Genomic DNA, 26,013 nt, shown 5'->3' on the forward strand with positions numbered 1-26,013 from the left:
TTTATATTGGATAAGTTGTAAATTTGTGTGTTTTGTCATTTTTCACAAACTTGAATCCAAAAGTCAGATTTCGGAGCTATAGACAAGTCTGTTTCCCATTTCGAGATGGGTAAAGACGTTTTATCAGTATATGAAAGTAACTTATATATTTTTGAGAGTTTTTTTGTTGTTGTCGGAGAAAGCTTGGTAATATCTTTAGCTAAAACAGGCGGTTGGAGCATACCCTGAAGTGTTGGAATTTGTTTCTTTATCATACTTTTAACTTGCAAATAATGTAAAAAATTTCCGTTTTTTATTTTGTATTTTTGGAGCAAGGATGTATATGATATAAACATATTATCTGAGAAGAGATGGTGGAGATGTGTAATTCCTTTCTGATCCCACACACCCAAATAAAACAATTGGTTGTTAATTTGAAAGTCGGGGTTATGCCATAGGGGAGAAAGCCCACAGGGCTCCACTTGGGCTTTTGTAATTTCTAGTGCCTTCCACCAGGCAGTCAGGGTGGCAGAAATCATTGGATTTTTAAAACAGTTATGTCGCTTAATCGATGTTGTAATAAAGAGTAAATCTAGGAGTCTGAGGTTATTACAATCCTTCTGTTCTAGTTCCAGCCAACAGTTAGTATCTCTGTTGGGTTGTGCCCATAAAATAATATATTGTAGCTGGTTGGCTATATAGTAGTGCATAAAATTTGGTGCCTCTCGACCTCCTTTGGATTTATTTTTCTGAAGAGTAGATAGACTAATCTTTGCTTTTTTTTTATTCCAGTAAAATTTTGTAACGGCTGAGTCCAACAACTGGAACCAGTTAGCCGTAGGTTTAAATGGAATCATTGAGAAAAAATAGTTTATTTTGGGTAAAACTTTCATTTTAATAGTGGCTATTCGTCCTATTAGAGAAATAGGAAGATTATTCCAGCGCTCCTAGTCACTATAAATGCTATCCAGAAGTGGAGTAAAGTTTAAATGAATTAAATCAGTTAATTTAGGTGAGATTTTTATGCCTAAGTATTTTAAATTACCTATAGGAAATGAGTAGTGTGGGTCCTGGCTTGCAGGGTTCCATGAATTTTCTGTAATAGGTAGAAGTGTTGATTTTGTCCAGTTAATAGAATAATCTGATAACTGTGAGAATTTAGTTATTAAGTTAAATACTTCCCCTAACGAAATAGCAGGCTTTTCTAAATAAAGTAAAATATCATCAGCATATAGATTAATTTTATGTTCTGTTACCCCAGAGTGAATTCCTTGAATCCTTCTTTCCTGGCTGCTATTAACTTGGCTGCGATTGACATGGCTGCGATTGACTTGGCTGCGATTGACTGGCTGTGGCTTGGCTGGCCGCTTTTGTCGGGCAGCCTTCTGCTGCCGATGGACTGGGACTGGTGAAACATCAGCCTGCTGACCAAGGGATTGGGGAACACAAGACACACTAGGAACAGAGGGTACGGAGGCTGAGGAAATGTGACTGGACAGACCGAGACAAGGTGAGGGACGAAAGGGTGTGAGGAGGGAGGACGAGATGACGGGGAGCGAAGTGTGGAAAATAAATCCTCAAAAGAAAATCGCGACAAAAACAATGTAAGTGTTGTAGACCCTTACATGTTTTAGTGCTACTTAGTTAGAATGTGTCTAAATCAGTCAGAATCAGAAGGTGAACCAACAAAACCACAACTCTCTTCTATATCAGTGTCCAGAAAACAATGGGGTAGGACAAAATAGTGTTCTAGGGTAATAAATTAAGTCAACTAGATAAGACAGGTGAGGGGGGACACGGTCTGAACAAAAGACAGGAGACTAAGGCCCCGTCCACATGAAAGCTAGTTTCAATGTATCCTCAAAAGTTTCCTACCGTTTAAGCCGTTTGTCCACATGACGGTGTGGTTTCGGAGCTTGAAACCGATCACTTTTGAAACCGGGCTCCAGAGTGGAAAGATTTCAATATGTGCCCCATACGCGTCCGTCTGTACACCATATGCAGGATACTCCTCCAGCGATGACATAATGGTCGCAGCTCAATGACGACGCATTGTCGCAGATTGATGACATATGCGCCAATTCTCGCGTGACTGCGCACGAACCGTCAGTCTGTCAACAACAATGGCGGATAGCCGTGTCGTAGTCGTTTTGCTCAGCTTCCTTAGCTTGCTTATGCAGCAAAATATTTAGCTTCTTTATTAACCACGTTCAATAAGTGGTGTTGTACTTGAATCACCCCCATTGTCACTTCTCATGTGTTAGTCTTTTTCATGTTGTTTTGATACATGCTTCGCTGATTCTTCTTCTACGCTTTCCGTTAACTCCCTGTGGCTGCACTACAGCGCCACTCCAGACTTGGCATATACATTACAGCCGTTAAACGTCCTCAGCGTCTTCTTTTGGACACACGCAAGTCTTGAAATGCTTCTGTGTGAGGAAAGAAACCAGCTTTGCGTCCATCTGGACAGGGCCTAAATACACCAACACTAATTGACGTGACGAGACACACCTGGGCAACACACACGTGGCTGAGGGCACTGATTGGTTGACACATGAGGAATGGCAGGCAAACACAGGTGGACCTGATCAGGCTTGACGAGACACACAAGGGCTGTGTTCGAATGTGCACCCTACTCCCTATATAGTGCCCTACTGAGGGGTCACGCCATTTTGTAGTGGTGTCCGAATGTCCAGGGAACGAAAATGTAGGGCACTCAAAACTACCCACGATGCACTTTGAAAAGTAGTGAACATCGATGTTCACTCAACCGGGTTGATATAGAACACAATGCATTGCGAGTATGAAAAAAACATGGCGCGAGCGATGTAATCTGGCTGTCCGAATCACCAAACAGAATGAGGGCACTACATATTAGGCCACTAAATAGTGCGGGGCAATGTAGTGAATGAGGGGTTATGGCGTTTATCCAAGTTCGACCAATCAGATCCGACTTTAAATACGCATCGGCCCTCACCTCCCTAGATACTGCTCTCCTATTGGCTGGAGCGGACCACAGGTGTCCTGTTAGCAACTCTGCAGCCGTGGACTGAAAATAGCAGACGTGGGAGACGAAGAAATTAACAAGGATGAAACTATTTGTGCCTAAAAAGAATAGCATGTTTGCAATATAGGACTACTTTGGCTTCAGGAGCAATGACTTGTCACAGACGCAAGTACTGTGCAAAGGATGTTGAAGAACAGTGCCTACGTCAAGAGGAAACGCAATAAGTTTATAATACAACAATTGAGATACAACAACTTTAAATACAACAAATCAGGTAAATTTCTTGCAAACCAACTTCAACGCAAATGTGAAAAATCTCTACGAATGCACACAATCACCAGAAGAAATTAAGCAAAACATTTTATAACTATTATCGCAACTTATACTCAGAAACTAACAAGCCTAACCCTGAGCATATTGATGCATTCCTCAGTAGCTTAAATATACCTCAGTTATCTACTGAATATAGAGATATGTTAGATGCGCCACTCACTATAAACGAGCTGTACAGTGCTCTGGATAGTATGCCTAATGGAGGAGCACCTGGCCCAGATAGTTATCCGGCCATATTTTTTAAGCACTTTTGGTTAATGCTTACTCCATTATTCTTAAGAGTAGTAACAGAAATTAAAACTAATGGTTACATGCGTCCACACATGAACACAGCAGCAATTAAACTTTTATTAAAGCCAAAAAAAGACCTCACCCTTCCATCAAATTAGACCTCACCCTTCCATCAAATTACCGTCCGATTTCACTAATTAAGACTGATATTAAAATTATCGCTAAGGCCTTAGCATCTAGACTTGAAACAGTAATCTCTACAATCATTCATAGCGACCAAACAGGCTTTATTAAAGGTTGTCACTCTATTAATAATATCAGGATGCTCTTTAACCTTATTAGCATGTCACAGCGGCATGATAAAAAGGCAGTTATTACATCGTTGGATGCAGAAAAAGCCTTCGATAAAGTTAACTGGTCCTTCCTCTTTGCTGTTTTAAAGTCATTTATTCACTGGATGTCAGTATTATATGATTCTCCTAAAGCTACAGTTACTACTAATAGGATTATATTTCAGAGTCTTACTCTACAGAGAGGCACAAAACAGGGATGCCCATTGTCCCTTTTATTATTTGCGATATTTATTGAGCCGCTTGCATTAGCTATACGGCGGGAAAGAAGGATTCAAGGAATTCACTCCGGGATAACAGAACACAAAATTTATCTATATGCCGATGATATTTTACTTTATTTAGAAAAACCTGCTATCTCGTTAGGTGAAGTATTTAATTTATCAACTAAATTCTTACATTTATCAGATTATTCTATTAATTAGACAAAATCAACACTACTACCTATTACAGAAAATTCATGGAACCCTGCAAGCCAGGACCCACATTACTGTTTTCCTATAAGTAATTTGAAATACTTAGGCATAAAAATCTCACCTAAATTAACTGATTTAATTCATTTAAATTTCACTCCACACCTGGATAGCATTTACAGTGACTTGGAGCACTGGAATAATCTTCTCATTTCTCTCGTCGGACAAATAGCCACCATATAAATGAAAGTTTAACCTAAAATTAATAATTTTTTTCTCATTGATTCCAATCAAACCTACGTTTAACTGGTTCCAGTCGTTGAACTCGTTTGTTACAAAATTCAACTGGAATTTTTTTTAAAGCAAAGATTTGTCTATCTACTCTTCAGAAAAGTAAATCCAAAAGAGGTCTAGAAGCACCAAATTTTATGCACTACTGTATAGCTAACCAGCTACAATATATCATTCTATGGGGACAACCCAACAGAGATACTAACATACAGATACAGATGGATTGTAATAACCTCAGACATTTAGATTTACTCTTTATTACAACATCGATGAAACGATACAATTGTTTTAAAAACCCAATAATTTCCGCCACCCTGACCGCCTGGTGGAAGGCACAATGTATATCTTTCACCTCGCTGGGACCCGCGGGGTTGCGCCGCTGGGCTTCCGTATTTGTTGCCGCTGCCGCAACTGCCATTCATCACGGAGGCTCCAAGCTAGATCACCATGGCGGAACGCAATGTCGTGGAGCGATGGCACCAACATTGTTGGAAATCTGTCGTCGAGAAGAGTCCGGTAGGATGTACGGTTCGGAAGATACGGCCGCCCAAAGACCTCCACGAGACCAACGATTTCAAGGTATAGTAAAGACTTACAGTCAAGAAAACAAGGCTGCTAGATGTGATGGAGTCGTGACGTTTTTGGCAGTACAAGCCTGATAATCGAAATCAATTAAAGGTCCACCACCTGTCCGCCTCAGAAAAGCAAGAGAGGGATTTTATTAGCTACTTAAAACAGCGAGTAATAACTATGTTAGGCTCGAAATGACAGCTGTGGGAGATCTTGTTGTCTTAAAATTATGGTAGTGCTAGTGGTTAAACGCGAGTTTATTTATAAAAAAGAACAAAGCCGGGACTATTAACAAGAACGCAGTGATTTGTACTTTTTGTAAAAAAGAAAAAAGCAGCTCCAGCCTGACTTATCATTTAAGACTCTCAATGTAAACAAGCTTGTTTGAGCAACTGGCTCAAGGACACATAGCGTTAGTTGTCTGTTGTCAGATCCTGTAACCTAGCTTGGGGTGGGTTTTTGATTTGATGAATTGATACTATAGCCCCAGTTCCTCTTTTGGGTTTGAGTTGTTATGACCCCGATATTGTAGCTTTAACCTCTCCTAACCTCTATCTTTTCCTGATTACCAGTTTGTTAGTTTGGCTCAAAAGCCACCACAGCTATTTATTATCATTTCAACTCATGCCATCCATACCGACCGCAGCTTGTGGAAATTCAGATTAAAGTTTGTTAAAAAAAAAAATTGAACAAAATTGAAGTTTAGATTATCTTTTAAAATAATGTATGGCCTAATTGGCTTAAACATTTTCTTTTGAATTTCATTCATGAAGCACTTACAAAGCACTCTTCTCTTCTTGGTGTATTCAATTGATTAGTCATGCACTACAATTTTGTAATGTCCTGGAATTCAAATTCTTTATTTGGGGACCTTTATCAGATATGAGATTAAAATAGATTAATTAGATTAATTAATTAAAAATCCTGTAATTAATTATTTAAATGTTTAATGGCCCGACAGCACTAATTTAAAGTTGGTATTTCAAGGATTCAAATAAATTATTTTCTCAAAATTAAAGGATGCAAACATCCAAGGATTTTTGTTGTTTTAACACACATTGACATGGCATGATATACAATACCCGAGGCCCCAGGTTAGCCTGGTAAATACCAAGACTTGTGAAAATAACACAAGATCAAAATATATAAAAGAAAAGGTTAATGCTTAGAATGAAAATGAGTAATAAAAATGCAAGAGAATTGAATTTCACATAATATTTAGAACATAATTTGTACTTGACAAAAACAACGTGCAGGGATGAATGGGCATGACGCTACGATGAGCAGCTTTAGTAGTTGAATAAATACTACGTTTTGTAATCACAAATTGTTTTAGTCATGATTTAAATCTCAATCAAATAATTGTGATTGCTATTTTTCCAGCCCAATTACGTACTTTTACCATATACAGTACAGCAGTTATAAACAAGTAAGAATGGTTTTGTTATTGACACATAAATCTATACAATAATCTTGTATATCCATCCATCTCCTACCGCTTATCCGAGGTCGGGTCGCGGGGGTAGCAGCTTTAGCAGGCTCAGACTTCCCTCTCACCGGCCACTTGAACCAGCTCCTCCAGCGGGATCCCAAGCTATTCCCAGGCCAGCCAAGAGCCATAGTCTCTCCAGCATGTCCTGGATCGTCCCTGGGGCCTACAGCCGGTGGGACAACACCTCTCCTGGAAGGCGTCCAGGAGGCATCCGAACCAGATCTGGTTACTCTCAACGTGGAGGAACAGCGGCTCGACTCCGAGTCCTTCCCGGATGACCGAGCTTCTCACCCTATCTCTAAGGGAGAGCCCGGGCACCCAGCGGAGGAAATTCATCTCGGCCGCTTGTATCAGGAATACTTGAACTTCTCCACTTGGGGCAGGATCTCATCCCCGACCCGGAGAAGGCCTTTTCTGACTGAGGACCATGGTCTCGGATATGGAGGTGCTGATTTTGACAGTTTCACCTGAAGTGTACAATCAGGGGCTGAAAACGCGTTTAAAGCAATACAAAGTTCCCAACCGCTTCACACTCGGCTGCGAACCGCTCCAGTGAGAGTTGGAGATCACAGCCTGATGAAGCCAACAGCACCACATAATCTGCAAATAGCAGAAACTGGACCCCCTCAACGCCTCGGCTGCGCCTAGAATTTCTGGCCCAAAAAGTTATGAACAGAATAAGCGATAAAGGGCAGTCCTGGCGGAGTCCAACCTTCACTGGAAACAAATCCGACTTACTGCTGGCAATGTGGACCAAACTCTGACACCAGTCGTACAGGGACCGAACAGCCCGTATCAAGGGGCTCGGTACCCTGTACTCCCGAAGTAACTACGCCTTCTCCAAATCTACAAAACACATGGAGACTGGTTGGGCGAACTCCCATGCACCCTCGAGGACCCTGCCGAGGGTGTAGAGCTGGTCCTCTGTTCCACGGCCGGGACAAAAACCACACTGCTCCTCCTGAATCCGAGATTCGACTTGCTGACGGACCCTCCTCTCCAGCACTCCTGAATAGACCTTACCAGGAAGGCTGAGGAGTGTGATCCCTCTATAGTTGGAGCACACCCTCCGGTCCCCCTTCTTAAAAAGGGGGACCACCACCCCTGTCTGCCAATCCAGAAGCACTGTCCCTGATGTCCACGCGATGTTGTAGAGGCGCGTCAACCATGACAGCCCCACAACAACCAGAGCCCTTAGGAACTCCGGGCTGATCTCATCCACTCAGGAGTTTTCCAACCACCTCAGTGACTTCGACCCCAGAGGTAGGAGAGCCCACCTCAGAGTCCCTAGACCCTGCTTCCTCAAAGGAAGACGTGTTGGTGGAGTTGAGGAGGACTTTGAAATGTTTTCCCCACAGACTCACGACGTCCAGAGTCGAGGTCAGCAGCACCCCATCTCCACTATACACAGTGCTAATGGTGCACTGCTTTCCTCTCCTGAGAAGCCTAATGGTGAACCAGAATTTCCTCGAAGCCGTCCGGAAGTCGTTTTCCATGGCCTCACCGAACTCCTCTCATGTCCGAGTTTTGGCCTCAGCAATCGCCAAAGCCGTTTTACCTGTCAGCTGCCTCCGTAGTCCCACAGGCCAAAAAAGCCCAATAAGACTCCTTCTCCACCACGACAGGCACCGACCACCTTACAGCCACAGCTCCGATCGGCCGCCTCAACAATGGAGGCGCGGAACATGGCCAACTCTGACTCAATGTCCTCCGCCTCCCCTGGGACAAGGGAGACCGGCATCTTCCCCCACCATCGGAGCCAACACACCATCAGGTGGTGATCAGTTGACAGCTCCGCCCCTCTCTTCACCCGAGTGTCCAAAACATGTGGCCGCACGACTACAAAGTCGATCATCGAACTGCAGCCTAGGGTGTCTTGGTGCCAAGTGCGCATATGCAACAGCACAGTCTGGTCTTGCCCAGGACACGGCTTAAAACTATGGGCGATAGGGCCTTTGAAACCGCAGCTCCTCGTCTGTGGAACGCCCTCCCGGACCACCTTAGGGCTCCTCAGAAGTTGGATGTTTTTAGGAAAGGACTTAAAACCTTCCTTTTTAGAAAGACGTATCAATTGTGATTTTTATGATTGTTTTATCTTATTTATAGTGTTTTTTTAATTGGTTTTAATACATTGGTTTTACTATGTGTTTTATGTCTACTCACTGTAGCACTTTGAGGTTTGACGTCAAATATAAAGTGCTTTACAATTAAAATGTATTATTATTAATTCATTAGCAAATAAGTCCAATAACAGAACACCACTCAGGTTCTGATCTGGGGGGCCATTCCTCCCAATCACGTCATACTATGGACTTGTCATTCAAAGCAGAGTAAATCTTAATGTGCGTAAGTGACACCCATTGAAAATGAATGGGGGGGAATCATTTTATGCATTATATATTTTTTTTAAATAATCGGCCAATTCATCGATATTTTTTTCTGCCAAAAATCTGTATTGGCATTGGCAAACTATGGAGAAGGTTTGCCAACTTCTGAGACCCCTAAATGACTTATACTGAGTTCAGAAACAAATGCTGCTGCTTCAACAATTACCTGCCACCTCGGTCTGGGCGATATAAACAGTATATTCAATATAAGGTATACATTTTTCCAAAAGCAGAGATTTTGACTCTACCATCTTACCGCGGTAGCGCATGTTGATGACGTCATCGTATCTGCGCGCGGCTCTTTGTGGCAGCCAGTTTGACTCGTCCTCACGCGACTGTTGACTTCCAACATCAACACGACGCCACCTCAAAATTATATTTAATTGCCAATTAAGGATGCTAAGAAAGTTAATTAGTCTGTTAATTAGTCTGTCATTGTATGATACGAGTCATACGACACAAGTCTGCAGTGTTAGCAACTAGCCACTAATGGGAGCATAAACAAATGACAGCGTTCGGCGAGCCAAACTGCAGGACATTTCAAACTCAGACAGAAAAAAGTCCATCAATGCATTAACCGTTAATAATTGCAAATATCTAAACAATGTAAGCTTTCTATCAATCTATAAAAGCTGGCATACATTAAGAAGAATGATGGGTGTGATATCACGTTGTTGTTGTTTTTTAACTTAATTACAATCAATGGTCCAACGAGTGACTTCTGTTTGCAATACCATCCTCCATTCTAGTTGTTGGTATGTCAATGAATCAAAAATAAAGAATAAATCTGCTATTTTTATATAACTCTTATAACATTTACCATAAAAAAATAAGTGCACCTATTCTATAGTCCCTTAACAGACATTAAACAAAACATTGAACAGGGAATACACAGTCTGAGTCAAAGTTTAGCAGTTTTATTTTATTTTGATCAGTTACTTGAGTTTACATATTATGTACTCTGGTTGGGAAACACTACATCGGATGACTTAATCCAAAATAATGTTGAAGGGCCAGATTTGACTGATGGCATGCTAAGAGCTGCCCCCTCTGCATTGAACAAACTAATGTTCACAAAAGCAAAGCCTTTTCCCCCCCAATTTATTTTAAAGTATAAAATAATTGACCTGTTTTAGTGCAGACAAATCTTGCCACAGTAAAATATTTTTGCAGATATATGCTGAGTCACTGTCATCTGAAAGTATGCTATACAAATTGAGACAACTATACATGAGCAAATACAGTCAAGCTCTATATCCCCCAAAAAGGTGTGCCAAAACCTGTGGTGCGACCAACTGAAAAAGTTGGTAGCACAAGTGCTACCAGTGCAAAAGTTAGTGTAGAGCCCTGAATATTTTTTGTTTGCACAATTTTGCATCAGAGAGTGCTGAATTTAAATTTTGATTTGAGATTTGCACAATAAATGTTGTTATCCATAGTGAATTTTTTCTTTCATTGTTTTTTTTTAATCCATATAGCTTCCTTAAAGGACTATGTAAACCAGTAAGCAAATTATTTAATTAAAAAAACAAAAAAACGCACAGACTTAATTCTATACTGTGATATATACCGTTACCGTGAAGGGATGCAGTTTATACCGTGATATGAATTTTGGGTCATATTGCCCAGCCCTACTGCCACCAAGCTCAAGGAAGCAGCACTTCCACCTCCACTGCCTCTACTGCTGCTACAAATAAGAAAGACAAATCTCTATCTAGCCTGCTGAAAAAAATTACAACAGCAAAACAACAAAAGATTGAAGAAAATACACCCCTTCGCCACTGGCATGGTGGAAGGTACATGCTGAAGAGCTGCCTTTCCCTGGCAATGTAGCAAAAATAATAATCTGCATCCCAGCCACCAGTGTGCTCTCAGAGAGGATTTTTAGTAGTAGTGGATACATCCTCTCACCTCATCGTTCCAAACTGAATCCAGGAAAGGTGAACACCTTTCTGCATCATAATTGGAACTGACGAGAACATATAAGTGATCATCTCTTCTTTTTTTTAAAGAAAAAAAATCCATATTTTTTTGTGATTATTGTGCTTTAGATGAAAACTTTTTACAAATTGCACGTTTCAGTTTAACTCATTCACTCCCAGCCATTTTCACTGAAGCAACCCCCTTTGCTCCCGGCTGTTTTACTGGATTTTGACTGATTTTACAAGGCCCACGGAATATTGTGTTCGATTGCTATAAAAATATGGAACCTACCAAAAGAAAGATTAGAGACTCTTCTTTCATCAGAAAAAAAAGTATATTTGTATCTGTTTCCGTTTTGCAGCAATTAGCATTAGAATATAGCTAGGTTTCATCATTATTCACACATGTCGAAAACACTGGGGAAAAGAGCTTGTTGCAACATGGCCCTAGTTGATCTCTTGTCAGGTTGGGGGAGTTTGAGGACCCAAATGCGGGAAGGCAGAGCGAGGAGGCAGAGGTTCAGTCAAAAGAGGGATTTAATTCAACCAAAAACAAGAAGGGAAACGATGTACTATCCAGAAACAAAAACAACAAACTCCAAGAAGGCAAACAATAAAAAACATGGGGGGAACAACAGGGCAAAAAACTGGCAGCATAACTGGAGGAAAACAACAATGAATTGACGCAGACAGAGGGGAGACAGGAGACTAAATACACGCACACACCAACGACACAAGGCACACCTGGGGCAAGACACAAGTGGGTGAGGGCACTGATTGGTTGACACGAGGAAGGGCAGGATTACACTTAACAAGACCAAGGGAGACACACAAGGAAAAACAGAACCCAAACATGACATCTCTTATACTCTGCAGCTGCCTGCTGGCCATTTTTTGTAATAACTACCGTTGCTTTAAGCCACCTCTTCAGGTCAGAGGCTGCATCAAAACCATGCTCTCGCATAATTTTTTTTTTAAACAAAAACAAAAAAAACATATAAATAAGTTTTTGGGACCATGGCAATATTTAAAATAGAACATTTTATGTTTTTGCGAGGAAATAAGTTAATTTTGATGCTGTGCCCAATCAGAAAGATTTCATTATTAATTTATTGTTGAGCTGCAGTTTTTGCTCACTTTAGGTACGGCGTTTGTTTGATACTTAGTAATTTTCACTGAGCATGGCAAACGTTTGTTATTGTAACAAATGCTGTATTCTATATTTTGTTTAAAAATAATACTGTTCAATGTGGGAAAAAGGTTGTTTTATTTACCAAAATATATTTAAACGGACTGCAACATGAAAAATCTACTTTTTGAAGCTTTTAGCCATGTTAAAATGCTAATTCCTCCCCAAAAACATGACCAAAGTTGTGTTTTCCGCCATTCACCCCTGCATGAGAAATTCTAGGTTATTCTGCTCTCCAAGCACCAGCCTCTCCCAACCTGAGAAAACGAGCTGTTGGCACGGTTTGAAGTCATTGCGTGCGGCCCCACCCTACACCGCCTCTACGGACTCAACGCACGCCCGTTTCTCTGAGACCTCCCTCCATGGGATAGTGACAAAAGTAGCCTTTATCAACAAACATTCTGTCTAAATGAATTCAAAGCAATCAATTATTCTTTACATTTGCAATGCCAAAGTGCAATAAAATCCAATGGCTGACACTGGTGTAAACTACGTAAAAATTTGCGCTGGTGTATTTAAATGAATGGATAGTGTAGTGGATAGTGCGCTTGCCCCATAAGCAACAGGGCGCGGGTTGGCGACCAGCTGTGGATGTTTTTTTTCCCTCTTCCTTCTTTCCTCTAACCTCTCTGCTCCCCTCCTCTTCCACGATTTCTTGCGGCAAAGACCCGTTTAGTTTCAAATGTTTATTCAAGAATTGATGGCTTGACCAAACGCAGAGATCTAGCAGCCCGTGAAATTGAAAGTCCATGTTAAAAATCTGCTTAAAACTTATCTGTATGTTTCGTGGGCGGCTCGGACGACGTCATGAGAGGGGCGTGGCAGCCAGAGGGGGAGAGGCGGGGTTTTACTGAACCGAGCGTTTGACTTCTGGGTAAGAAAAATAGCCACCGAAATACTCACATTTCATAAGAAATGACATCGCCATTGTGTTAAAGGTAATATTTCATCATTATATGCCTATAGTTAACTGTGGAAGGGCTTAAAATACCATGGTGTAGTCCCTTTAAAACGTAATACCTTTTAGAGCTGTAAATTCAATACCGTGACACCACGATATTTTTGCTCAAGGTTATCATACCGTCAGAATCTGATATCGCCACATGCCTAGTTCGGTTTGACGATTTACCGTGGTCTTAAGAAGTCAAGGTTTCAATAACCGCTAATACTGTCTGTCACCGGTAATGAGCTCTACTTGCGGAGTTGCGTAAACGAGCGGCATCCTTGATGTTAATTGCCTGCAATTAACTAAGGCCCCGTCCACACGAAAGCCAGTTTCAATGTATCCTCACAAGTTTCTTACCATTTGGCTGTTCGTCCACACGGCACGGTTTCGGAGCTTGAAACCGATCACTTTTGAAACCGGGCTCCAGAGTGAAAAGATTTCAAAACGCGCCCCGTACGTGTCCGTCTGGACACCATATGCAGGATACTTCTCCAGTGATGACGTAATGGTCGCAGCTCGATGACGACGCATTGTCGCAGATTGATGACGTATGCGCCAATTCTCGCGTGACTGTGCACGAACCGTCAGTCTGTCAACAACAATGGCGGATAGCCGTGTCGTAGTCATTTTGCACAAAATATTTTGCTTCTTTATTCCCATGTTTAACAAGCGGTGTTGTACTTGAATGACCCGCCATTGTCACTTCTCCTATGTTCGTCTTTTTCATGTTGTTTTGATACATGCAAAGCCATGTTTGTTCTGCAGATTGCAATAAAGTTAGAAAAAAAAAGTGTTCGTCTTCTTCCCTGATTCTTCTTCTACGCTTTCCGTTAACTCCCTGTGGCTGCCCTACAGCGCCACTCCAGACTTGGTATATATTCATTACAGCCGTTAAACGTCCTCAGCTTCTTCTTTTGGACACACGCAAGTCTTGAAATGCTTCTGTGTGTACGACATTTGTTTGAGGAACGAAGAGGGAGAGAGGGAGTCCTCTCCTTTGCTTCCGTCTGGACAGGGCCTTAATTTCTGCTTCTCCAGCGAGTGCACGTGCAGTCATGCACATAGGAGGAGGAGGGAAGAACAGAGAAGGGTGGGGAGTGGGGATAACTTATTGTCCCAAATGAATAAATGAATAAATAAATGAATAAATAAATGAATAAATAAATGAATAAATAAATGAATAAATAAATGAATAAATAAACAAACAAACAGACACAAATAAATAAATAAGTGTACATGTGTAGGTGCCAGCGTGTCCCCAAGGACAACATGAGTAATTGGGTCTATTGTAACAATAGCTCACCGGTGATCAGGGCTGGACTGGCACAAAAAAAAAAGCAGCCCTGGCATTTTGACTTAGGGCGGCTGGCCCAGCCCGACATAGCCTAACTCCAGAGCACCCCTGCCTAACACGAAGTTCTGCTGATGTTTTTTCAGTTTGCTGCCCATATTTGAAATGGATTAATGGACTAGTCCTTCAAAATTTTGGGCCAGTCTCTTGGTGTAAAATGGAGGAAAATATTTTTAAAAAGCACTGTATCTGCCCCAAAAGACACGGGCCCACGGGGCATCTGCCCTCTATGCCAGATGGCTAGTCCAGCCCTGCCTGTGATGGGACACTGCGTCTTGCTAAGAAGAATTAAAACACAAAAAGAATGTCAACATTTATTTATATAAACTTAGCATGGTGCACATTACTTAATGTACCAAATATTCTATAGTTTGTTTAAAGATTAAATAGAATGTGTTGAGTGAAAAAAAAGCTGTTTTTATTTACCCAAATATTTTTTTAAAGGACATTTTAGAGCTGTAATTTTAATACCGTGACAACGCGATATTTTTGCTCACGGTTATCATACCGTCAAAATCTAATATTGGCCCATGCCTAATCTCAACTCATTTTTATGTAGTGTAGGTGGTCTTGTGAATTTGTTGAGCATTGAACATATGGTCCCTTTCACGCATAAGTCCTTTAAGAGCCTGGACTTTCATGCATTTCATGTATTCTCCGGTCGAGATTTCCTAAACACCCACCACACGAAAAAGCTGTGAACGAACGTGCAAAAAGCCAAGATATGTGATTTATTAAATTGAGTGATTCACCCTAAATTAGCGGTCTGCAGCCTTTTTAGAGTCAAAGAGCAGCTGAGAAATATTTTGATGGACCGGCTAAGAATTAAACAAAAACACCATTATGGCATTATGATAAATGCAGCTTTTGTTTTTAGTGGGAGGCTTGAACCTTAGTTGCACTTTTTTCTCATCAACGAGTCAGTCTTGGGCTCATCTTTTTTTCTTGCAAAAAAAGTACAAAGACTTGTCTTTGAATGATAGTTAGTACCATGTTTTAAGTGGAGTGAAGTCGCAGGTTAGCATTGTAAACAAACAGGGAGCCCTGATATTTTGCGTCAATAAATATCACGGCTAACGCCTCTCTAATCAGCACAATAAAATGTTTTTTATTCAGTTTGTGCGGCCATAGTGGCTGGGTTAGCTGTCATGAAGTTCTGTAAATGACTGACTTAAGTCAATGGAAGCATTTTCCCTCTTACACATAAGGCCCAATATAAAAATCTAATTTTAAAAAATTGACCCCATCAGTGGAAAAAAAGTTGTTTTTTTAAATTAAATGAAAGGTTTGCTCGTCTTTACATTGTTTTGAGAAGACTTCCCCACACTGATCCAACAAAGTTAAGTTAAATATCAAATGTCTTTGTATGCTAATGAAAAGAATATTGTATATAGAAACTAGCCGATATTGCACAACTTTTGACTATATTATTAACTGGTTTATTACGACATGAGTCTGTGCAGTGGAGATCACAAAAGTGATCAACATTATTCTGCCTGAGTGCGGTGATGTGCAAACACGTACAAGACCTTATCAGTTTGAAAACCAGAAAAGCTTACCAGTATTGTTCTATTTAACTGCAGCTGCCTGATAGAGTAGCTGATATTGGACAGACTTTGGTCACTGATTATAAATGCATTTATAATCCATATAAGGTGATCTCTCCTTGGTTAGTTTGCAATGAACAATGCATACCGTATATATAGAATATATTCCTTATTCCCCCTTGAACAATGCTGCAATCCATGCATATATTGCTACTGAATGAGTGCTAGTTACTATGCTAAAGCACCTTGAGTCGTCAGTATAAACAAAAACTCCAACTGTCAGTATGGGGGATGCACTAGTCAGGCCATGGATTTTGGGAACATAAAAAAAAAAAAACATTGATAGTTCCCGACACTATTACTGTTTTCATGAATAAAAACATGTCTTATCCTATGCATTTAGCAGCCACATGACCTGCACATTTAAATTAGATGCAACTGATTTATTCATGTAATATTGTAGTTGTAGGGTGTAGATTTGCACTTATAGAGGTTGCCTACTCGACAATGATACAGAAGTGTATCTAATAAAGTGACCAAGTTGTTAAGAATGGGTTGTTAATCATTGAGAACATCCAGCCCAGAGCATCTTGCACGTTTGTGTTCCAGCTATTGTTTCTGGACAAACCTGTTTTTTTCCTTTTCTTTGCAAGAATGTTTTTTTTTTAAACTTTCGTTTTGATAAGGTCGTGGGACGTCGGTGCGCACGGTCACGAGCAAATGAGCTGTCTATTAGAATAATAATACAGCATGAATGTAGCTAATTTCATAGTGCGTGGAGCTAATATGGGAAACAATATAAGGAGAGCATGTTTCTGTTGTGGGAATGACTAGTCGTATGCAAGTCGCGTTTCTAATCAACTATCAACAAAATACAACTCAACATTATTTTGACGTCGAGGTTTCAGGGGTTTGTCATTACAGTCCCCCGCTTGTATTTACGTCTGCCGTTTCATTGTTACTCACAGAATTCCGCAATGTAGTAGGAGACGATATAATTCTCTTCACACCAGTCGAGCGTCGAAGTGGGCCGCCCCCAGTATCCCTGCCTGTCCAACGAGGGAGCCATGATGGAAGCGGAGGAGTTTGTATGACCACTAACGGGTTTGCCGTCGCATCCCCGGCGTGCGTACGGCCTGTGGCAGCAAGAGGCGCCGTCCACGCCCCGCCCCTCCTCGCGAGAGATAGCGAGCGGGTCAGTGATGTGATGTCACTCAAGTCCCACACATAACCGTGTGTCGTTTGTTGCCTGTGACGCTTTCCCTCCACTGTTCGATGTCTTGGATAACCGCCTGGTGTCATTTTACATGTAATACGTGTACTACGTCTCAAGGGCGGGGGCGCTATAAACACACACACACACACACACAAACAAACAAAAATTATGTAAATTCCTTTTGGACCTGTCATGTTTGGGTTCTATTTTTCCTTGTTTTCTCCCTTGGTCTTGTTATGTGTAATCCTGCCCTTCCTCGTGTCAACCAATCAGTTCCCTCAGCCAGTGTATCTTATTGTGTGTGGGGGTGCGTGTGTGTAAGTGTGTGTGCGTGTGCGTGTGTGGGTGTGTGTGCGTGTGCGTGCGTGTATTTAGTCGCTTGTCTCCCCTCTGTCTGCGTCGATTCATTGTCGTTTTCCTCCCGTCATGCTGCCAGTTTTTTGCCTTGTTGTCCTCCCCACGTTTTGTCTCACTTGCCATTTGGAGTTCGCTTTTGTTTTGTATAATTAAATTCCTTTTTTTTTTTTTACATCACCTCTGCCTCCTTGCCCTGCTTCCCTGCGTTTGGGTCCTCCACCAAACTCCACCCTCCTGACAGGACCAAACAGAATTTATAATAATATATATTTGTAATGGGCGGCACGGTGGTTGACTGGTTAGCACGTCCGCCTCTCAGTCCAGAGGACGTGAGATCGAGTCCGGGCTTCTGCCTTTCTGGGCCTGGGTGGTGTTGTGAGGACAAGCGGTTAGAAAATGCATGAATGTATTTATAGTAATAATACATAAAGATATTTATAATTATATATATATATATATATATATATATATATATATATGTGTGTGTGTGTGTATATATATATATATCCAATTCACAAAGCATGTTCAACAAACACCGAGACTAACCCTGAACAACGAGTTGACATGCCCTGAGATAGGAAACTCTGCGTTTTCGGTTCCAGGACAGCTGATTTGAGGTAGTTATATCAACGCAGAGTTGTTTCACCTGGTTAAACACTACTACACTAAAAAGTCCACATCAATGGAGCCCCGATTCGTCGAGTCACCATGGCAATGGGGAAGCGCAGTGCGCGTTGTTTTTTTTACCCCTCTCAACTGGAAATCTAAATACGATCATATGCGAATTTTAACATGTCTTTTGAAAAAAAGTGCAACACCGCAGCGGCTCCACATGGAGGAAGTCGGCCTGGGAGAACGTTGCTGCTGGGGTTTTGGGTCAATGCGTAAATTTAAATGTAGTCCTTTGCAATCACAATAATATTACAGGGAAACCTGTTGAATGGTAACTCATTAGTTAATTTCATTTAGGTGCAATTCTGCGTGGAAAAAGCGCACTTGATTTAAGATGAAATAAAAAAACATTATTCAAACGGTTATAAGAAAAATCCGAGCGCAACACACAATATATGCTGAGATGTGAGCGCATGACTACAGCGCCGGTAATGTTGCAAATGTAAGGACGGATTAAGTTATGTAGGTGATGGACTGTGATGTGAAACGGTACCACTCAAAAAGGTAACTGTCCGGAAATGCCAGCATATCTATGTGCGGTGTGATAGGAATCTCACGGCGAAAATTTTATTCCCTGCGCAATAATACTGCACCTTCATCAATAGGGTAATTGTCAAAAGGACATGCCATGTTCGTGACAAAAGTGGACTTTACGTTATACGGTATAATTTTTTCTTAGTACCGGTACTTAAATTAAAAAAATACAAGACCGTCTGCCAACTCTGTTTTAAAGGCAGGTACACATACACGCATGGCCGCCTGTCTACCGATATGTGGAAAACGCCTTAAGTAAGCGACACGTCTCTTTCAGCGTGTGTGCGAGAGGGGGCAGGAAGATGGCTTCACGCACTGAAGCGCTCGCTGGACTTGCACTCCTCATTGAGAAGCATGAAGTATGGAGGTAAATATGGTGCAAAAGTAACTTGTAAAAAAATGTTGTACCTGTAGAAAAAAAAGGTGTACCTGTAAAAAAAAATGGTACCTGTAAAAAAAAAATTGTACCTGTAAAATTGTTTTGTATCTGTAAAAAAAAATTGTACCTGTAAAAGTCATGATTTGTACCTGTACAAAAACAATTTTGTACCTGTAGAAAAAAAGTGTAAATTTGTATCTGTAAAAGTTGTGATTTGTACCTGTAGAAATGACAACTTGTAGTCAAAGAAGTCGCCACGAGTTTTTTTTCTGCTGCTGTCCAGTCACGTGACTTTTGCACCAAATCTCTCGCTACAAATGGTGCAAAACTGATTTGTACTTGTAGAGCAACGTGATTTGTACTCGTAGAAGAAGAGGGCGGGCTCTGGAGGATTTGGCAGCTAAAGCTCAACCTCATTGGTTGAGCAAACAACAGTGGGTTGAACTCAAATGACGCCACGTTTTTATCATTAAGATGCACAAATCCGAAATTCCAAACAAACAGAGGAGCCACACCAGTTTACGCGTCATTTTGGAAGAAGAGTACGTCCCAAGCGTGGAAATTTCAACATGGTTCAATATACAAACACCGTGTAGAACAGCTTAAACGTTGGTTGACATGCAGAGCACTCAAAGTGGGCAGAAAGAAAGAAGTTTTAGTATGAAGGTAAGATTTATTGTACGATCGATCATAGCTCGTAATCCGGTGCTAGCTAGCTCATCTCATGTTGTTAATTGTCACGAAAACTGAACACATTGAAGTCATGATTTTTATGTCAAGATTTGAAGCCTACCAGTGTAAACATACGATCAATAGCTTGTACCTGTAAAAAGTAAATAAATCTAAAAATACCTCATAAACTGCTGCTTAGTGCTTAGATGTGAAAATTACTATGGAACTACAGAACCCTATTGAATGTTTTACAAGATAACCTAAACCTATAACCAAAAGTGGACAGTACTCAGTTTCTGTATTTGGCAATTTGTGACTAATGGTTGTGTTTTTATAGTCAGGAACCCAGTTGCTGCCAACAGGATCGAGCAGATTCACCTCCAATGGGCACTAAGGGTTCATATTTGGATTCACTGCATGCCAGTGGGTTAATTCTATAGGTGCTGTCCCCCCCTGGCTGGGCGTGGGCGGGTCTGCCCCTCTGTTGGCTGCTGGGTGGCGGCTGCGTCTTGGCCGTTCCCTGGGTCTCTTGGGGGGTGCTGCGTTGCGGGGCTCTCCCTGATGTCCGGGGCGGCGCCGCTCCGGCGCGGTCCGTCGCTCTGGGCCCGGCGACGCGGTTCGGGGCCTGTGGGCCGCCGGGGTGCCGCCCGTCCTCCGGTGCCGCCCGTCCTCCGGTGCCGCCCGTCCTCCGGTGCCCCCATTTCCCCTTCTGCCGCCGGTGTTCCGTCCCTCCGCGGGGGGTGGGGTGGGCGCGGGTGCCCTCTCCGCTCCGCTGTCCGGCCCCTCTTCGGCGCCGATGCCTGGGTGCGGGGGGTCCCGGGATCTAGGGGTCGGGGGCTGGGGGGCTGCCGGTTGGTGGGGGTGGGGTCGGGGGGGCGGCTTGGTTGGGAGTGGGGGTGCTGGGGTGGGGGGTGTCTGGGGGCTTGGGGGCCTGGGGGCGGCTGGGCTGGGTTGGGGTGGATGGGGGGCGTGGGGGGAGCGGGGGCTGTGGCCCGGTGGGGTGCCTGGCGGGCCTGCAGTGCCCCGTCCTGCTGCGTTGGGTTGGGGGCGCGGGCCGTGTTGGGTTTGCTCTCCGGCCGGTGGCCCTGGCGGGAACCGGGAGTCGTCCTTTGGCGCTGCCGCGGCCTGGGGTGCCCTGAGGTGTTGTGCTTGCTCTGTCCTAGCAGGGGTCGACGGCTCCCCTCTTTGGTGGAGCTTTTCATGCACGCCAGATCCACCACACCAGCATCTATCGAAACTCAGACACAATCTGCTTCTTCCTCAGGTCATTGAATCGGTGGAGGCTGGTGTCTGTGGATCTCACCCTGCTTCGTCTGTCCATCCTTCCTTTCCTCAGTCTCTCCTTTGGTCTCTTGAGGTCTCCCTGATTTGTTGGAATTGAGATGTTTCTGGGGTTGGTGAAGGACTCTGGTTGGTAGCCCGGTGGGTGGTGTCTGGTCGGTGCTGGATTTCACTTTCCTTTATTTTCTTTGGTCCTTCCTCGGGTCTCCTGACGGCGGTGTTCGGTTTATGTGAACTAACGAATACACACACACTCACACGCACGCACACATGCACATACACATACTCACCCACATACAAAATAAAAAAATAAAATAAAATACAATTGAAAAAAAAGAGCAATGATGATGACATGTCAAATCTGTGAAATTACCGAATGAACAATACTGAGCTCTTAGAAAAAAATAAAATAAAAAGAAGAAGAAGAGGGCGGGCTCTGGAGGATTTGGGCGGGCTAAAGCTCAACCTCATTGGTTGAGCAAACAACAGTGGGTTGAACTCAAATGACGCCACGTTTTTATCATTAATATGCACAAGTCCGAAATTCCAAACAAACAGAGTAGCCACCACACCAGTTTACGCGTCATTTTGGAAGAAGAGAAGAAACGTTGGTTGACATGCAGAGCACTCAAGTGGGCAGAAAGAAAGAAGTTTTAGTATGAAGGTAAGATTTATTGTACGATCGATCATAGCTCGTAATCCGGTGCGAGCTAGCTCATCCCATGTTGTTAATTGTCACGAAAACTGAACACATTGAAGTCACGATTTTTATTTCAAGATTTGAAGCCTACCAGTGTAAACATACGATCAATAATAGTGTGTACCTGTAAAAAAAAATAAAAATCTAAAAATACCTCATAAACTGCTGCTTAGTGCTTAGATGTGAAAATTACTATAGAGCTACCTAAACCTATAACCAAAAGTGGACAGTACTCAGCCAGCAACTTGTATTTGAGTAACATTATATTCAAGTATCTGTACTCTTACTATCATAATAAAATGAAAACAAAACATTTTTACTGCGAGTGAATCTTTAAGCCGCTACAGGTATTTTAACCTCAACCCTTTAATAATTTTACTTTGAATATTACCATTTCTTGATAAATGTCAGTATTTTTGCAATGTATGCTTTGCAAACAGTTTTAAAAAAAAGGCTCTTACACTCTTAGTTTACTCATCACTCACAGTATTCAAATATTTGTGCAAGTATTTTTTCTGCACTTTTAATTTCTACTTTAAATTTTCCAATGTGACATTACTCTTATTTAAATATTGGCTATTCTGCTTTTGAAATGCTAGTCTATCTGTATCACTAAGATGTGAGCAGTGTCACTGTCACCTAGCTACTTTAACAAAAGTAACTAGGTCAAATGTTAGTTTATTTATTTTTAATTAAATGAGAATCTCATAAGTTTCAAAATCTTGCTCAAAAGGTGGAGACAACTGCTGGAGACACTGCTGAAGCATCAGTGAAAAGGATGACCCACTCCATCAGCAAGCAGCCAAGAGACAGGAGATGACACCTGGAGGGTATTCCATCAAGCTGGATTAATGAAAATACTGTTTTATTTCGCAGATCTTCTGCTGATGTGAATGTAGCAGGCGGAGGTCCCCTCCCCCACCTGTGGCAGTGGCCTTATTCTTTTTTTCTGGTGGCTACAATAATGGACAACATATATTTACAGCTCAACACCTATTTAGTCTTATTTTTGATATATATTGTTATAGGCTACTTGCCGACTTGTTGCCATGATCGCTTTTGGCTACTGTTGAGATGTAACAGTGAAGAATGAATATGTAGGTCAATTCGAAGTGCTTTACATTAAATCAATAATTAATAACACTATTAATGTGAAATACACATCTAACATGAAACAATTATAACTTATACAATTAGTCTGTCTGCTTTTTTTTTTTTTTTTGCCAATGATATTTCCCTCGTCTTATTGATAGCAGCAGTATTGCCTTTTTTGGTGAGTCTTGAATTCCTCATACAGCTCCATCAATAACTTTTGTTCTGTTTGTGAGAAGAATACTGTTCTCGTTTTGGATGGATGCAGAAACGGCTCTTCTGGACATCAAATAAAACATTTCAAATGATGCACAATCTTGTTTATTGAATGATACATGCTATTTGATCTGACTATTTCAAATAACTCTCAATATGGATTAAACTCCTTTAACATTTCAAACTCAAAATTGGAAGACATTTAGAAAGCATAATTTCTTCAGTAAAATTCTCTCAGAACAGTAACAAGTGTATCAAGGATTCTCATTTGTTGGACTTCACAGCCACTTTGAAGCAAGTTTGATGTCACACCATGTGCCACCGTCTCAAGATGGATCAAGAAGTAGCTTTGATTGACTGCATTCTGGCATCTGTGCAAACAGAATGGTTGGGTCAGCATATTCATACAATGAAAATAATCCTAGCTTCCTAGCTGGGTCATTATCAAAACACAGCCACTGACATTATACGTAATTGGTTAAACGTTTAGCTTTATCTTGTTAGCCAGAAAAAAACGAAGATGTTGTCACATCTTAATATCAGAAATAGTGGTAATACTGATAGACACAGACATTGTTCATAAACATTTCCATTTGCATTATTTTTATTTGGTTTCAGTGTTGAAGGCAAATGTGTATGTTTAAGAGTGTAAGCCCCTTTTTTTTTTAACTGTTTGCAAAGCATACATTGCAAAAATACTGACATTTATCAAGAAATGGTCATATTTAAAATAAAATTATTAAATACAGAGGATAAAGAGTTGAGGTAAAAAAAAATACCTGTAAAGAGTACCCATATAAGTTATCGCGATGCGGTGGCTCTCGCTAACAGGCAGAATTAAGTAACCAGATTTAGGTTAAAATATTCTATATACGTAGACTATGTTTCTATAAATTTTGATATTTGGTTTTTATTTGAGGCAGATATTTTTTCCATTAACTCTTTGACTGCCAAGCATTTTCAGAAAAGAGGATGTGTGGGTGCCAGCTGATTTAAGCATTTTAACTGATCGTTCAAGCTGATTTAAGCATTTTGACTGATCTTTCAAGGTCCACCTATAGGAAATGAGTAGTGTGGGTTCTGGCTTGCAGGGTTCCATGAATTTTCTGTAATAGGTAGAAGTGTTGATTTTGTCCAGTTAATAGAATAATCTGATAACTGTGATAATTTAGTTATTAAGTTAAATACTTCCCCTAACGAAATAGCAGGCTTTTCTAAATAAAGTAAAATATCATCGGCATATAGATTAATTTTATGTTCTGTTACCCCAGAGTGAATTCCTTGAATCCTTCTTTCCTGGCGTATAGCTAATGCAAGCGGTTCAATAAATATTGCAAATAATAAAGGGGACAGTGGGCATCCCTGTCTTGTGCCTCTCTGTAGAGTAAAACTCAGATATAATCCCATTAGTAGTAACAGTAGCTTTAGAAGAATCATATAATACTGACACCCAGTGAATAAATGACTTCCCAAAGCCAAATTTATTTAAAACAGCAAAGAGGAAGGACCAGTTAACTTTGTCAAAAGCTTTTTCTGCATCTAATGATATAATAACTGCCTTTTTATCATGCCGCTGTGACATGCTAATAAGGTTACGAGTACAAATCACGGTGCTCTACAAGTATAAATCAGTTTTGCACCATTTGTAGCGAGAGATTTGGTGCAAAAGTCACGTGACTGGACAGCAGCAGAAAAAACACTTGTGACTCTTAGTGGCGACTTCTTTGACTACAAGTTGTCATTTCTACAGGTACAAATCACAACTTTTACAGATACAAATTTACACTTTTTTCTACAGGTACAAAAATGTTTTTGTACAGGTACAAATCATGACTTTTACAGGTACAATTTTTTTTTACAGGTACAAATCACAACTTTTACTATACAAATGTATACTTTTTTCTACAGGTATAACATTTTTTTTACAAGTTACTTTTGCACTATATTTACCTCCTTAATTCATGCTTCTCAATGAGGAGTGCAAGTCCAGCGAGCGCTTCAGTGTGTGAAGCCATCTTCCTGCGCCCTCTCGCACACAGGCTGAAAGAGACGTGTCGCTTACTTAAGGCGTTTTCCACATATCGGTAGACAGGCGGCTATGCGTGTATGTGTACCTGCCTTTAAAACAGAGTTGGCAGACTGTCTCGTATTTTTTTAATTTAAGTACCGGGTACTAAGAAAAAATTATACCGAGCCATTTTTGATGCCAAAACATCGAGGTACGGTACTGGTACTGGTACCGCTATCCCGTGCAACACTAAATACATATAATAACAATTACGTTTTGTCATGATTACTGCATTACAACTGCAGTTGCAACTGTAATACCATTACTACGACAATCAATGACAATTATGTTACGTAAATCAGTGCTGAGTTTATATTGTGAACTATGTGTACTCAAGGACACAAGAAAATAAAATTAAACGGGTTCCAAAACAGTTCATGACCACATACCGGTTGATGTTCTACCTTCGTACTCCTCATTCCTCCGCGATCCTGGCTGATTTACCGCTCGTGAAAGCGTCTGATTATCCTTCTTTTACACACTTAAGTAAAAAAAAAGTTTGTGTATTCCTCGTCGTGTCAAAGGGGGACGCTGCCAAGCCATTAAGATCTGACAAGGGACGTGGCTAACGGGGAGCACGCACCCTGTAAAATTGTACCAGCAACATAAAATCTATTTATAACGATTTGACCGGGCCGTCGGCCGTTTCAAGCTATTTTTAGACCGATTCATTAGTCCGTGTGCCGGCGCACTCGCATCGTTCAAATCAAAACTGGATTTCCGGTTCAAATCAGTTCTTGTTAATATATATACACACATCTTATTTTCGAAATGTAGTATCAATCTTAACTGATTTCACCACGCCAAAGCACAGGTTT

The 26,013-nt window shown here is 41.3% G+C and overlaps 1 protein-coding gene and 1 long non-coding RNA gene across 5 annotated transcripts in view; both read right to left on the reverse strand.

Moving 5' to 3' along the window:
* acer3 (alkaline ceramidase 3) overlaps positions 1–17,376 on the reverse strand; it is a 49,812-nt gene extending 32,436 nt beyond the window's left edge. For 2 of the 4 annotated variants that reach the window (XM_086099123.1, XM_086099122.1), the window contains exon 1: positions 16,975–17,370. In XM_086099123.1, the coding sequence (XP_085955249.1) occupies positions 16,975–17,077 (103 nt within the window). In that variant the 5' untranslated portion in view covers positions 17,078–17,370. Of the gene's footprint in view, positions 1–16,974 lie in introns of all 4 variants that reach the window. The other 2 variants (XM_086099121.1, XM_086099124.1) reach the window with 2 other exon arrangements.
* A 5,998-nt stretch (positions 17,377–23,374) lies between these two features.
* On the reverse strand, positions 23,375–25,733 carry LOC147160351 (uncharacterized). Its single transcript, XR_015097432.1, has 3 exons — positions 25,585–25,733; positions 25,078–25,167; positions 23,375–23,498 (listed from the first exon to the last, which is right to left on the reverse strand). It is a non-coding gene; the product is annotated as an uncharacterized LOC147160351 (long non-coding RNA).
* Between the last annotated feature and the right edge of the window lie 280 nt (positions 25,734–26,013).

Source organism: Leptonotus elevatus, chromosome 16 (genome assembly GCF_054856555.1).
Source record: "Leptonotus elevatus isolate MCC_2025b chromosome 16, RoL_Lele_1.0, whole genome shotgun sequence".
Classification (NCBI taxonomy): domain Eukaryota; kingdom Metazoa; phylum Chordata; class Actinopteri; order Syngnathiformes; family Syngnathidae; genus Leptonotus; species Leptonotus elevatus.